Source organism: Panthera leo, chromosome E3 (genome assembly GCF_018350215.1).
Source record: "Panthera leo isolate Ple1 chromosome E3, P.leo_Ple1_pat1.1, whole genome shotgun sequence".
Classification (NCBI taxonomy): domain Eukaryota; kingdom Metazoa; phylum Chordata; class Mammalia; order Carnivora; family Felidae; genus Panthera; species Panthera leo.
Genome location: NC_056694.1, coordinates 22,670,343 through 22,685,659, shown reverse-complemented (window position 1 = coordinate 22,685,659; position 15,317 = coordinate 22,670,343). Strand labels below are relative to the sequence as shown.

The following is a 15,317-nucleotide window of genomic DNA, read 5'->3' as shown; positions in this document are numbered from 1 at the left end:
AATCCGCGTCTGCCACAGAGGGCGCAGCCCCGCCCCTTAAAGGCGCAGGCCTCCTAGCCTGCAAGCCCACGCTCCCCAACGCCGCTCCGGCCCCACTAGGCCTCTAGGGGGCAGAGCCCATTGAGCGGGCGATTTCCCGGACCCGCCCCCCTCGGGTCCTGAAAGCTAAAGCGTGGCAGGGGCCGGGCAGGGGAAGCGGAGGAGGCGGGTCTCCATAGAAACGTCCACCTGTTTCCGGCCAGGCTGTGCGAGATTAGGGGCTGCTGCGGGGGCCAATCTCAGCTAGCTCGTCTTTTCCCGGCGGCCTCTGCGGGAGTGGTGGGTGTTGTACACAATCATCATGGCGGCAGCCGGAGCCCCGGATGGTGAGTGTGGCGGTGGTGGCGGGCCCCCGGAGTGGGCCCAGGTGAAGCGGGCCTCCGGGAGGGATGCGGTCCTGTCCGCTGGGGAGTAGTCTGGCTCGGGAGCGGAGGTCCGGCAGCACCCGAGGAGGGTTGGGTCCCAGGCCCAGCCTGCGGCGAGCGCCCACCCCCTAACCCCCTTGCAGGCATGGAGGAACCTGGCATGGACACGGAGGCCGAGACGGTGGCGACCGAGACCCCCGCGCGGCCCCTAAACTGCGTGGAGGCCGAAGTCGCGGCGGGGGCGGCGGCGGCCGAGGACTCCTGCGCCGCGCGAGGCAGCTTGCAGCCGGCCCCGGCCCAGCCCCCTGGGGACCCTGCGGCCCAGGCCTCGGTCAGCAACGGCGAGGACGCTGGCGGCGGCGCGGGCCAGGAGCTGGTGGACCTGAAGATCATCTGGAACAAGACTAAGCACGACGTGAAGTTCCCCCTGGATAGCACAGGCTCTGAGCTAAAACAGAAGATTCACTCGATTACAGGTAATCGTCGTGGCACTGTCAGCGACAGCCAGCCTTCCTCACCGCGCCTGCTGATTCCTAGTGCTTGCACTATGCTGAGCACAGGGCTGGCCACCCTCTTTGCATCTGCTCCGTCAATGCTTAGAATAGTTCTTCGGAGTAAGTACTAATATGCCCATCGTTCAGATGGGGAAAATGAGACCCAAAATCATAGAGCTAGAAAGTGGCTGAGCTGAGATTCAGGCCCAGGCCTGACCCTTAGGCCCCAGCTTCCAATCAGTGTTGCCAGAAACCTCTTTTATGAAAATCATCTGAGGTACATGTTAAATTTACAGCTCCTAGGCCCTTTCCCCTAGAGGGTTTGATTCAGTGTATCTGGAATGTGGCCAGAAATTTATTTTTAGCAAATATCTTGGGTAATTCTCATAAGGGAAATTTAGGAAACCGTTGCTGGCCCCTTCGTAGATTCTTATACTATTTAGTTTTCAGTTTTGTCTTGTTTACAGCACTTTGTCAACTGAAATGATTTTTTTTTTTTAAGTTTTCTCCACGAAGCCTGTAAGTTCTCTAAAAACAACTTTATCCTTACTGATTTCTGTATCTTTGAGGCCTGTGGTCTTTCACTTAGTATTTGCATGTTTAGAGGGTTGAGGAACAACTTGGAACGAATGATAGCTGAACTTAATTGAATAACTACTGAATACCGGGACACTGTACTAAATGTTCTGTTTCATGTCTAAATCCTTAAAACAAGTTTATGCAGAAGGAATTACTACCATCACAATTATAGAATTTCGGAAACAGAGAGAGGTTGTGAGTTGCCTGAGCACACAAGGTGGTGGAGGAGTATTCATTTCCAGGTCTGTTGCCACATGACTCTGGTCCAGGTGCATTTTTCATCCCTTCCTTTGACTTTCTCCTATCTTTTCCCAAGGTCTCCCTCCTGCCATGCAAAAAGTCATGTACAAGGGACTTGTCCCTGAGGATAAGACATTGAGAGAAATAAAAGTGACCAGCGGAGCCAAGATCATGGTGGTTGGCTCCACGATAAATGATGTTTTAGCCGTAAACACACCCAAAGATGCTGCCCAGCAGGACGCAAAGGCTGAAGAGAACAAGAAGGAACCGCTCTGCAGGCAGAAAGTGAGTCTGTCATGTGATTGCTAGTCCTGGGAAGTTTGAGGCTTTGTCCTCTGGAGCGTTGGCTGGTGATATTCTCCCTAGAATAAGCTCCTTTTTGGACAGGGCCCATGATGGAAATTTATGGCAGCAGTTGGGTGCGGCTGGCTGTTGAGTGGAGGTGACAACCACCTGAGATTTGCAACTTTGTCTCATCTGGCGGGTCAGTGTGTCTCAAGTCTACTTACTTTAGGATAAGGCCTTTGGAAAGGCAGGCTCCAGGTATTGAAAGGAATCAGTTGTGGATTTCCCTTCTCTATTCAGTGCCAGAGAAAAATGTGACTGTTAGAATTAACCCCCCGTTTTATACAAGTGCTTACGTTTGTTTTTTCGGTTTGTGGCTTCCCCCAAGTCAACAAGCCATTTCTGGATAGGCACAGACTCGGCAGAGAGAGGTTCCTCTAAAACTGACTTTTTCAGGAAGCCAAATGAAGCTGACTAGGAACATAACCACACCGGCATTGGGTTTTTTCCCTCCTGGTCCGTGAAATGGGCGCCTGATTTTTTACCTCCTCTGTTGCTCATGTTGGATAGGAGAGATCCAGCCTTGTCTTCTGCTCAGTGTAGCCATTAAAATTCTTTTCGTAATTAGGAAAAGTGAGAGTATTTCACCGTAGAGGGAGTTGGTTGAAAGAACCATCACTTGCAACCTTACTACTCAGCAAACCCCAGTCGTTGTCCTGGAGCCTCTCAGGCACTCTTAGTAGTGTCCTAGCAAAACAAATAGTCTCAACTTAACCTGTGTCCTGAGTAGAGTAGACTAATCTAAACCAAGATCAGTTTTAGTAATCATACGCACCAAGGCATGTGGCTCATAGCATGAGAAGATAGTTTTGTGTTACAGATCCCTATTCCTCTATATGTGCTTCCAAAATCTGACCAGGTATCAAAACGTAACCAGAATTACTGTGAATATTCATGTTTTGTTATAGAAATATTCATGTGTTCAGTGACAAGGTGCTGCCCCAGATTCTACAGAGGATAACGTGTAACATATTAAAAAAAAATTTTTTTTAATGTTTATTTAATTTTGAGAAAGAGAGAGAGACAGAGACAGAGCATGTCTCTTGGGAAGGGCAGAGAGAGAGGGAAACACAGAATTTGAAGCAGGCTCCAGGCTCCAAGCTGTGAGCACAGAGCCCAGCAAACTCAACGAACTGTGAGATTATGACCTGAGCTGAAAGCAAGAGTCAGTCAGACACGTAACCGACTGAGCCACCTAGGTGCCCCATGTATAACATATTTTTAAACTATATTGGCTTTTATAAAGTTTACTAGATTTTGGGGCTTTATAAAAATCTAAAACATCTGTCTGTGGAGTTTTAGCTAAGGAATCATAAATCTGTGTTAACACTTAAAAGGTGTTTGCTTGGACATTTTCACCCCCAAATATGAGATCAAAATGTAACCAATTGAGTTCTTTTCCATTTACTTATCTTCCTCTGCCGCATCTATGAAATTGTGAAATGTGAGCACGTCAGAAGTGAGTGTTCCCACTGGTCACACCCCTGGAGCATTATACGCTTCTTAAACATAGGTTTTGAGTTACTAATGGTAGCTTAACAGTCTTAAAACTGTTTTCCTCAACACAGGGAAAGTTTTTCCAAAAGGTGATTGTGAGGTATGAGTCGAATTAAGCTGTTAATCTCTGCTGCTTTGTTTCATTGATGCTAGTTATGAGGACTGACATGGCCTAATGAGAGGGACCCATTCTCCTGGCTTTTTATCAGCTTGTTGAGGAAGCTGGGGCTAATACGTGTAGGGACCCTCTGCTAGCAGTCTGGCACTGTTGAATTTATCCTTGCCAGAGGGTTTCTGCCGTGCCAAGGAGGCTTTGAAGTGGCCACCTGGTGCTTCACTTTGGTGGAATTGTTTCCCTTCACCCACTGGCTGCTCGGCTGTTTTTCAGCTTTTCCAAATAGGGAGCAAATAATGACCTAGAAAGCCACAGGTGGAGAGGAAACAAGCTTGGGCATTTGGGCTGGTTAAGAGCTGTTTTAGGGAGCCATGAGCCTAATGAGAACCCTTAGCAAGCTGCCTCAAAATCCCTGGGGGGCAGGGTCAGAGGCTTCTTAATGTCAGTCTAGAGAGCGATCAGCATTTCTCTTCGAAATGTGGCTCTCCAGGCTTTCTGTTTAGCTGGGGCTGAGGGTGGGGGAGCGGGGAAGACTTCTGCAGTAGGCTGAGTTTCCATTTGTTGGAGCAATGCCCCTTGTAGGCAGTTAGGCTGGTTACCAGCCTTGTGATCCGTTTCTTTGGGAGGTTAAGTTGACAGAAATGGCTGTCATTTTGTACCTAGCAGAAAACCACCCTTTGCGGTTCTCTTTAGCTTGATGTTTGTTCCTTTCAGTGGCAATTTTTTTGGTCAGAGGAGGGGAGTAGAGTTCATTTGAATTAGCAATCTGGAAACCTTCGTTGCTCCAGAACCCTGATGTGTAATACGGCAGCCGCATAAAATTGATTAAAATTGAGAATTCAGTTCTTTGGTTCTAGTAGCCACATGTCAAGTACTTAATAGCCCCAAATGTCTTGTGGCTGCTGTTTCAGACACTACGGATATAGGAGATTTCTATCAGAGACATTCTTGCCCCTGCTCTTTAATGTCAAAAGACCCATAATCTGTACATGTTAAAAGCTTTTGAGCCAAAACATCAAGGCTTTCTTTCTCTTTTTCAGAAAGGTAGTAAGTAATATGACTAAAATGGAGTCAGCCATTTCATTTATTATTTCTTCTGACTTATGTTATAGCAACACAGGAAAGTGTTGGATAAAGGAAAACCTGAAGATGTGATGCCATCTGTTAAGGGTGCCCAGGTAAGCCAGACTCCTTTGTGAGCGTTCTGAAAACGAACCAGACCCGCCTTCTGACTTCCTGAGGTTCCTGTGATCACGTCCTCACATCCTGTCCTTTGTCCTTCTCTGTCATGCCATTTTTCTAGTCCCTATCTCTCACTGTGCTCCTATGCCTCTAGGAGCGCCTGCCCACGGTACCCTTATCCGGCATGTACAATAAGTCCGGAGGCAAAGTGAGACTCACCTTCAAGCTAGAACAAGACCAGCTGTGGATTGGCACTAAAGGTAGGTTCCTGCTCTTGCCTCCTCCCGGCTCGCCGCTGCGGGCCCTCAGTCTTGGGTGCGACTGTGCTCCTCCTGAGATTTCTCTCTTCACTGTGCTTTGCGTGCCCCTGGCTTTTGTCTTTGCTTTTAGATGCTCACCTTCTGTTTGGACCTTTTTCCCTCATTCTTTTCAGTCTTCTGTCAGGGCCAGTCCTTCAACAGTGGCTCTTCACTTGTGCCCAAAACCAGAGGTCCCAAATGCGTGGCCTGAGGGCCAGGTCTGATCCACAGACCAGGGTTTTTTGGGTTTACACACTTTCTGTAAAAATCAAGAGATTTCACTTGATCTCGTGTGGGGGTTTTTGGGCTTCTCTTGAAAAAAATAAAAAAATCAAAAGATGTAGCTATTCTGGACCTGCATTCTCACATGGCAGCCATCGGCTGGAGCCCAGTGGTAGTTTCAGATGAGCCGCAGTCCTCACTGCCCTGTTTGCCTCCTGTGGAGCCAGCTTTGTTCGTGTATGTCACCTGCCTGGCCCCCGGATGTCAGCGTTTGTCCCCGTACCAGGTGCATTCCTAGTACTGTGGACCTGTCCCCACCCCCCTTACCTGTTTGTGCTCTGCCTGCCTCCACCTACCCCTGCCTGTGCCCACTGGGGCAGGCTGCTGCTTGCTGTTGGCTGGGAATTGTCTCTGACTATCCTCACCTTGCGTTCCCCCAGATGGTTCAAAGTCGTGTCAGTTATGCTCCAGAATTATCTGTTTCCCCCCGCCCTTTTTTTTTTTTTGCCACTCTATTTTGCCAGTTAAGACTCCTAGCATCTTTAAACTTGGTTTGTTAAAGCAAGTTAACCTATTTCCCTGCCCGGTCTGTGTTCTGTTCTGTCCCGCCCATCTCCCTCACTGGCGCTCAAAAACCTTTGGCTCCTTCGGACCAAGTTCACATGCCTAACACATAGTGTCCAGTGTTGTCAAATTTTGGATCTAGGCTTCGGCCCTGCTTTCCCTGTTAATACGCTGTGGGTTTCATCTGCATCAGCCTGCACTTTCCACCACGCTCTGCACAGCCCTGTGTATTTGCTCCTGCTGGGCTTTTACCTGGAATGCTTACTTCCCATTCTTTGTTATTAATAACATCTTCTGAGGCCCTACTCAAATGTCCTCTCCTATTGAAGCCTTCCCCGGTGCCTCTCCCACCCTCCACATGAGTTGCTGCCGCTTCTGTTCATAGAGCACTCCGTTTACATCCCCAGAGCACTCATTACTCTCTGACTTGTCTGTCCCCCTGTTAGATTCCTGGAGGGAACCGAACATGCCTAATTCACCTGTTTGTGGCCAGCACTGTAGGTGTTCAGTGTTCGAGGTAAATGCTAAAGAGAAGTCTAGGGGGTTCCATCACGTGAGGTTACCTGGTTTCAGGGACAGGCCATTTAATGTGACTGCTTAACATGGGACCACAGTTTAATGGAAAATAATAATCAGAGGGGCAGTGGGGAGTGAGGTATCTTCTCCTTGAGAATGTCAAAACATGTTTTCTTGTTTGTAAGTCTGTCCTGGTTCTTAAGGTGAACAAAGAGCAAAATGCCAAAAACGCTTGAGTTTTCTAACAGTTTTATGATAACTTGCTGTATATTCTTCGTTTCACATTCACCTCTAACTGCATGGTCAAAAAGCAGGTTTTGCAGAATACATAAGGGCTTCCCTAGTTTTCCCAAGGGTCTCTGGACCCTCTTTAGTAGATCCTTCCCTTCCTGCAGAGCCTGTCACAGCATTGGTTTTCTTTCATTGTGAGCTTCCCTGCCTCTGTCAGATCCTTACTTGTTCACGACTTTGCAGTTGGTTTTGCTTAGTTCTCCATCATTGCGTTGACTTGCCCAAATCCTGCCTCTTCCTCAATTTTTACTTTCTCTTCCGGGTAGTCCGATTGAAGCAGTTGCTAAGGCTGATGCAAAAGGTCCCTGACGGCTAGGAGGACAGGTGCAGGCTGGGGAGGCTGGATGATGACTAAGTCTGCAGGTGCCCGTTGGTGCCTCGGGGAACATTTCCATGTGAGGTGGTTGTGTAGGAAGGCCATTCTACCTGTGGCCCTAAGCAGAACCCCCTGTACCTGTGTTGGAGGTTTTATATCAGCTTGTAGGAGCAGCTGCTTTCCTGTTTTGGCATGAAGGCAGCACTCTAGAAGAATCTTGGTATGTGGGGGTTTCAGAGCTATCGGAAGCCTCCTTACTCACCAGCCTGATTAAAGGAGCATGGCCAAGACCTCTGTTTTCATGGTTGACCAAGACTGAGGTTTTCACTCTCGCCCAGACTACTGTATCGATATATGTTGGGCAGTGTCCTCACTTGCCCAGGAGTCTTGTCATCTGAGTGTCATAAGCAGCCTCCCAGCAGGACAGCTTGTTCTGGGAGTTGGCTACCAGCCACTGGTTTCATCTTTCCACTGGCGAGGAGCTGCTGTGGAATGACCATCCCGGCAGCTGGTTGGCCTCTTTGTCGATGGAGTTCGTTCCAGAGTGACGCTCAGGGGCCCTACATGCAGCTTAAACTCTCTCTGGGGTAGCCCATGTAGCAGGCAGTCCTCCCAGCCTCAGGCCCAGCTGCGGGAAGGACGAGCTTCAGGCAGGAGACGTGGGTGGTCGAAGCCGCCAGGGGGAGCCTGTGCCCTGGCCGTAGGGGGGGGTCCAGTGGGATCAAGCTCATTGCTGTCACTAGGAATGTGGGCCCAGGATCGACTTTTCAAGAGAAGCCAGAAATTTATCTTTTTGTGTGAAATCTCTGGACATTTCAAGGTGGCTGGCGTTTAAAAGTGTTTCAGTCTTGAAGACGGCTGCTGGTTCGGTCCTGCCCGTGGGTCACTGTTTTAGAGCCACTGAAAGTGAAAACCTGAATGGATGTCTTCACGTCCGTTCTCCCCACCCCCCCATTTTTCAGACCCCAAGGCCCACAGAATGGAAATAAAATTTGTCCAGTCAACCAGCCAGATTAGAACCCAGGTCTCTAAATTCTAGATCTGTTTCATCAACTCATCTATTTTCAGATTCTGCCTTTTCCAGTTTTTTCTTTCTGCAAAGGCTGTAGTGAGTTTTTTCCAACTTGATTTAACTTTGCTGAGAACCTCCCTGTCCCCCGCTGTGTCTGCTGCTCTTAGGGGGTGGGTTCTTGTGCAGGAACTCCGCCCCTCCTGCCTCCATGCCCCATCCTGCGCCACTTGGCTCACTTCCTGCAGGCTCCTCTCACTCCTGGCATCCCTCACTGCCTCCTCTTTCTTACCTGCCACCCTTAAACTTGCTGCAAAATGTCTCCTGAGCCTCCTGGGATAAGTGATATCTCGAGGGTTAATCACAAGGTGTTGTAAATGTTTCAGGAGAACTTCTTCAGGTGTGTGTATATGGAGGGTTGGGGGGGCTGGGAGAGGGAACGGGGAAGTGGGAGGGCAAGTGAGGAGGAGAATGGGACAGAAACTAGTGTGAAACCCCCAAGCACTCCTTGTCTGTGTGAGCCACAGGGGCACGTTGTTGCCTCTGTTCTTGGTCCTCTTGATTGTCCCTCCCCCAGGTGCCAAAGACCTTAGCCATTGCTGGGCTCGGGCAAGAACATTGCAGTGGAAATCCTTGGGTGTTTATAAATTGCCAGACTTTAAAAATAACACCGGGAAAGCACTGTCTCTGCTCCCAGAGACCTTTAATATGTCATTGCGAGTCCTGTTCCCCGTTTGCTCCCGAGAAGTTTCCAACTGCCAAGCAAATCTCTGGGAGTGCTGGTCAGAAGACTCTGTCCCATCATCCCTAGAGCACATGGGAGACTTGAGATTCCAGTAGATCCCAAAGCCACCATCCTGATGAGGGACTGCTGAGTCACAGGAATGGACAGGAGGGCCTTTGAGTAATCACTGTAATCCCTCTCAACTAGAGCGGACTGAGAAATTGCCCATGGGCTCCATTAAAAATGTGGTCAGTGAACCTATCGAAGGACACGAAGACTACCACATGATGGTAAGTAACCCGGCGTGGGTTAGCCTCTCACTGCACTTCTGCTCATCTAGCAGGGAATGGAGCTCTAACTGAGCTTTTTTAACTGAAGAATCAAACTCAGTGTTCAGAAGACGCGCAGTTTAAGACCCTCACGTTTTCTTGATCTACCTAGAACTTTATCTGTGACCTATTCCTCAGTTTATTTTACATCCTCTCCCCACCAGTGTAAAGGGGACATGTTCAATACCTTTATCTTCCTCTTGTTTGTAATATTTTGTCTTTAGACCAGGAAAATAAATACAGAGAGGAGGATTGGCTCGCGGGTTTTCATTTTAACTTTTGTCCTACGTAGAAGACAAAATCTCCCACTAACCTGGGCGTTGGTGAAGATGCCGGGCAGTCCCCTTCTGTGATGGTGTTGCTCTTCTCAGGCAGCAGCCATCAGGTGGCTGAGGACTCTGTGGATAAGATGGGGTCTGTGGTCATCATTCTGCATGGAAGTTTCCTCTAAAGAGAGCAGGCTCTTCTCTCGCGGGATGACGTTTGGAGGCATTCCCCAAGTTTATGCAGAGCAAAGCCAAGAATCCAGTGATGCAGTGAACGGAGCAGCTCAGGCAAACCCCTGAATTCTCCCAGCACTATTAAGAGGGGCCACTTTAGAAGTGAAGTTTGGTTACCAGAACTTTTAAGTTACTATGCCAGGGGCCTGACCTGAGCCATTACTAGGTGGTGCAGATGTTTTAGCTTTAGCCGACAGCATTGTAGCTGTGTCAGCCCTGTCACGGAGATGAGGAACGGCTGTGGCTCGACCTGCGCAGTGGTGTTTACAGAAGTCCTCTGCAGAGGGAGGTGTTGGAAGATCCCAGGAAAAAGGGGTTCTGGTGTTAGAGAAGTTCTCTCTGGGCAGATGGCAAGTCTCCTGGCTCCGGGGGAATGTCAGCCCCGTCCCCTCTCTTGGCCTGTTGGGGTCTGTCCGCTCCGAGGCACTGAAGCCAGGCCATGGTTGGGGTTGCGGTCCCTGGGCCACAGGGCTTTTGGGTGACCTGGGAGTGTCACTGTCAGGCCCTCCAGCCTTAAAGGATTGCAGACGTATTTGTTCTGCTTACTCAGCTGTTTTTTCCATTTATGAAGTCGGATTCTGGGTGTTTTCAGCTGGGCCCCCATTTTGCCCGGTAGCATTTGCAGCCCCGGTTTTCAAGCAGCCTGGTGAGAGGGATTTCAGACAAGTTGAATGGACCTTTCAGAAGTTGGTTTGGATGGTCAATGCCTTCTTACTCGGTTTAAGTGCTTGTTTCTCTCTCAGGTCCTCTCCAGCAGAGAGTAGCGCTCCTAGCCCCTTCTCGTCACTAAACACCATTAAGTGGCATCCTTACCTGTAAGCGAAAGGACTTCCCTTGTTTTTTAGATGCCATATCAGTCACTAGATTAACAGTATCATAGTTCACATCAGAGAAGGATGGCTGTGCTTTTCGTTCTCAGAGAAATGTTTTAAAAGGCAGAAAAGAACAGAGTAACAAACCCGTATATCCGTCACAAAGAAATGATCATTGGAAATATTTTATGAATTGCTTTAAACCTTTTTTTTTTTTTAAATAAAAGAAAACCTACCAACAGTGAACACGTCCCCAGTGTCTCCCCCTCCCCCATGACCATGAGCATGATTTATCATGTGGATCCTTCCCAGCTCTCTACACTTTTACGTTACTATAAATCCATGGACGAGATACAGTACTGTTTTGTGTTTTTTCAGTTTTCATAAACGGTCTCATGGTATGTATCGTTCTGCAGCTTGCTGTTTTTGGTTTGACGTCGTGATCTGTCTGTATTAACTATAGATCCAGTTCGTACCTTTTGAAAAGTAATCCCGCATTCATACGAGCAGGCCACCATGTCACTTTTAATTTTGCGTTCCCTTACCGACGGACATGTAGGTTTTTCCGGGTTGTCCCCAGTTCTGACAGCGCTGCTTTGAACGTTCAGACCTGTCTCCTTGTGCATGTGTGACAGTTTCTCTAGGGCAGTGGTTGTCAGACTGGTCTCTGGATCAGTAGTATGACATCACCTGGGAACTTGTTAGAAATGCAGATTCTCAGGCCCCAGACCTCCCTGAATCAGAAAGTCGAGGGGGTGGAGCCCACCAGTCTGTTCTAACAAGCCTTCCAGATGGTTCTGATGCACACTCAAGTTTGGGAGCCACTGCTTTAGGATTGGCTATGCTTAACTTGCCCACCACCTTTTGGTTTTTTGTTTTGTTTTTGGACAGGAGAATGCTCCCTGTGTGCACAGTTTTCCCCTTCCTGTAAAGAATTCACTTCTCAGCCCTCCCCCGTGTGTGTCGTGCTGCCTGCTTAGTCTCCCGACCTCTGAAGTACCGCTTGGTTTTCCTTTTTCCCTTCCAGGCGTTTCAGTTGGGCCCCACGGAAGCCTCTTACTACTGGGTGTACTGGGTCCCAACTCAATATGTGGATGCAATCAAAGACACTGTGCTGGGGAAGTGGCAGTATTTTTGAAAGCACTTTCACCTCTGGCCCAGGAGACTGACCCAAAGTGAAGGACATTGCTGGGAGAGGCCTGCAGCATCCCTGGATTTCAGAGTTCTGGGACTTTGTTCAAAAACAAAAAGCTATATCCAATCTAAGGTGATGTGGTGACTGAAGCCAGAGGTGATGTACTTTCACCATTAGCTTAATTTTAACTTAAAATCACCAGTTCCCTTTTCTTGCAGTCAGCTTCATATCATTTTTAAAGTTGATACGGTGGAAATCAATAAATCTGAATTCCGAACATGTTGTGTGGAATACTCTTAAGTGCGTTTGAGAGTAGATCTACCAATTTTGTTTAGAAAAGAATGATCAAAAGCTTGCTGGTTTCTTTTTTTTTTTTTTTTAAGTGACTTCAACTGAAATATTTTCATAAGTCTTTGGTTGCAAACATTTGGACTGCGTTGTGATGAGTTGGGTTTTTTCTTTTTCATATAAAATTGTATGCAAAACGAGGGGGGGGTTAGTAAGCCATATTTTTCTGTCTATCGATTCAGATTTAATTCTTTTCCCTTTTTTATGTTCTCACTTCTTAGATCTGAGTTTTTGTTTTAAAAACCCAAAGATGTCAGTTCCTGTTTTTGTACCTCATCAATGCTTCCTCTCCTGGCCTCCCTCCCACCGTGCTGCTGCTTGAGAATGTGCGGCGGGAGAGGAAGAGCTGTTTGGTCTAGGGAAGGGAGCTCTTGCACTGGGCCCTGATCTCCGGGGAGTTCCACTGCTGGTGCCATGGTTGTCTGGCGGCGTCACCGATTGGGCCTCACGGCCCAGCCTGGCGTGAGTGCCCTGGGGATGCGCTGCTCAAAAGCCACAGCTCCCAGGCCAACTAAAGCCTCTCTGAGGAGGAGCTGGGTGGAAGACAGTTTCTCCAGCCATACAGCCACAGGCCCAGATCCTTCTTTCTTTTGGAATTCTGAGAAATTCTTAAGCAGTCCAACAATTATTTCAGTTATGCTTCTCCATTTGGTCCTTCTGCTCATGCGTTATGTTCAAGTGTCCTTCATCCCAGGTCCAGAGATGCTGCCTTTCTCAAAAGACTTGTTGACCTAGTGGGTTGGCCGATGTATTTAAACATCGAAAATGGGATAAGTTACTTTCATGAATTAGCTCACCTTCTTCTGGTTTTAGCCCTTCTGTTCTTGGTACATGTGAGCTTCTGTTGTCTCCTTATGGCTTGATGGACTCTGACACGAGGGCGAGTCTCTTGGTGAATGATCCCCTCTGTGCTCTTTGCTGTTCCTCTGCTGGCTGTCTTTGCCACTCTCCTCTCCCTGGCTGCAGGCTCTCATAGTAAGGTTTGGCGAGAGATTTTCCAAACTTCACATTTTGGATTCTAGGCTGTTCCCCCTCATTCTGTGAAATGTAATTAGCATGTGTTCGCCTAAGATGACTATTCCTTGTGAGCCAGTTAATGATGATACTCTATGCCCTTCCCTTCCAAGCTGTAGTTCAGGCATCCAGCCCATGTAGACAGACTCGTGCTTCTCACGGTATAGCCTGTGCCCGGTTATGCATCTGAGCAGGGAAATCTACTCTTGCTTTTTTGGGGGGCATACGTACATTAAGTGAAGTGTCGCATCCAAGAAACCACGTGTTTGTCATCTCTCGAAGAAGGAGCAGTCGCTGCAGTGTTTCTGTCCTTGTTGGCCTGCGGAGCCTGGAGAAAAGGGCTCCTTTGCTACTTGTCAGAGCCTCCCTCTGCGGTGGACGGGTCTGCAGAGGAAATGATCACGTAGCAAGTGGAAGGTCCTCTCGGTGTGAATACTGCCCTCTTCGTTGGCCAGCGTCCCTGTCCTGGAGACGTGTCCTGACAGGGCCACACGCCCACTTTTGTTCCCACAGAGCCGGTGTCTCCGTCCCCAGACTGGCCTCACAGTGCTGCTCTCCGAGGCCCTTCCCGCCAGGTCTCCTGTGTGCCCTGTTCAGTGGCTGCACATGCCGTCTGCCCTCCTTCCTTCCCAGTGAGAGCGTGTGTCCCTTTGTCTCCCTGCTCCCCAAGGGCCAAACCGCTTCTCACTCAGGCTGCTGTCATTTCTAGGCAGGACCAAAGCCTGCGTGAGCCTTTTTGTTTTACGTAAAATGGTGCTTTTTTCCTTACTTCGAGATACTATATATAAATAATAATGTCAACGACGTCTTTTCATACAGAGCCGTTGGAGTATTGCTTTATGGAGCTCAGTAAATTTGCTAGAATGATCTTGAGCTCTGGCTCCTGACCCTGTCTGCATGGAGACCTTGCTGGGAGCACTCGGGAGAGCAGAGGTGGACAGCTCCAGAAGCCGCTGGGAGAAGTATTTGATTTAGATCCATGTCTGGGTCACAGCAGTATTCACGGGTTTGTCACTCAGTCCCGTGAGCGGTCTCTTCCTAACCTTGTTTACGGTCCAGAGTATACTGACTAAATCTGTGTTAGCAAAATGAAGTACTCGTCCCCCTAGGTGGCATCACAGTGTTAATTTTTCCTCAGGATTTATTCCTGTGCAGCTCCTTCCCTGTTGGAGGGGAGCGGCTCCTTCCCCGGGGTCATGCCCTGCCTCCCTGTGGCAGAGGACTCGCAGGCGGGTGGCCTCAGGAGGACAGACGTCAGGCCTCTCTTCCCTCCCTGAGCCCTCTTGGCCAAGTAGTGACAAGGTCACTCGTGCCAGGGCTCCGGCCCTCGCAGCTCTGCTTCTGTCAGTCTGGTCAGAGAACTTAGAAAAGCAGATTTGCGAGTTGCTGGAAGTCTCTGGTGTGAAGTATTTTAATTGAAGCTGGGCCTTTTGCAAGTGGCGTTAGCTCTTTGCAGATGGGATTGAACTAAGGATGCCCTCGCGGACACGGTGGGGCCACTGAGGCCTCAGTAGGTTCCTTAGCGGCTGCTCTACCTGACAAGGGCCAAAGAGACCAACTCTGTCACTTTGCCACATCTCAGAAAAGTTGCCATATTTCATCCGGAAGGGACTCGCTTTCCTCTTCTTCTTCCTTTAACCACGTGCCTGGAGGAGCCGTCCTGGGCTCTCGCACTTGGCCCACCCTTGCTTTGCTGGGGCTGAGAAGGGGAAGGGATGGACTCCACGTGCCAGGGCCGTGTGAGGGCAGGCCTGCTTTCCACCCCATCTTCTGAGGGAGACCTCTCTCTTGCTCCTTGCTGCTGTGTTCATGCCTGTTGTCTTGGAAAAAGGATGGTCCCTTTGTCTTAAGGCTCTGCGAGGAAGTCCTCTCCAGTTAGGAGAGGACTGTTTCCTTCCTAGTAGGGCCGGATGGCCTCTCTGAAGTTACAGGTGGTCGGGAGCCCTCCAGAGTGCAGAAATCTGGCACATCTCCCTGCCAGGCTGGGTGGTTCTACTGCTTTCTAAATTTCTAAAAACCTCTTTCCTTTTCTTTCTTAAAGAGTTCTGCAGAATTATTTGACAATATACGTAAGTACCATGTTTCCTTGTGGTGTGCGCTCTGTTCTGGTTTCTGTTTTTAAATCAAATGCCTGTTTGGGAGGAGATGAACGTATTTAGTCTATTAGATTTGCGCTGCTGGATTTTTTTTAAAGTGTAACCTTGACTAGCTGTCTTATTGTTTATCCTGTAAGATTAGTCTATCAATTAAAGTTTGATAATTAATTGCGTCTCCTTTTCCTTCCAATTTTTCACGCGCCTAATTCATACTGGGGATTGACCAACATTTGGGACTGGGCCCGGGGCCATTTTTTTTTGCCAGCTGTGGTCTGTCATAGTACTC

General features: G+C 48.8%; 1 protein-coding gene across 4 annotated transcripts; it reads left to right on the top strand.

The window, feature by feature from the left end:
• Positions 1-71: 71 nt before the first annotated feature.
• Positions 72-15,204, top strand: UBFD1 (ubiquitin family domain containing 1). 4 transcript variants are annotated; one of them, XM_042921550.1, is made up of 8 exons: positions 72-365; positions 548-880; positions 1,794-2,002; positions 4,787-4,852; positions 5,011-5,116; positions 6,388-6,458; positions 9,005-9,087; positions 13,755-15,204. In XM_042921550.1, the coding sequence occupies exons 1-7, from the start codon at positions 341-343 to the stop codon at positions 9,083-9,085; spliced, it is 891 nt and encodes a 296-aa protein (XP_042777484.1). In that variant the 5' UTR covers positions 72-340; the 3' UTR covers positions 9,086-9,087; positions 13,755-15,204. The 4 variants fall into 4 exon arrangements, with proteins under 4 accessions (XP_042777484.1, XP_042777483.1, XP_042777485.1 ...); XM_042921549.1 differs by lacking the exon at positions 13,755-15,204 and adding an exon at positions 11,466-11,553 and having other exon boundaries at positions 73-365; XM_042921551.1 differs by lacking the exon at positions 6,388-6,458 and having other exon boundaries at positions 74-365.
• Positions 15,205-15,317: the final 113 nt, after the last annotated feature.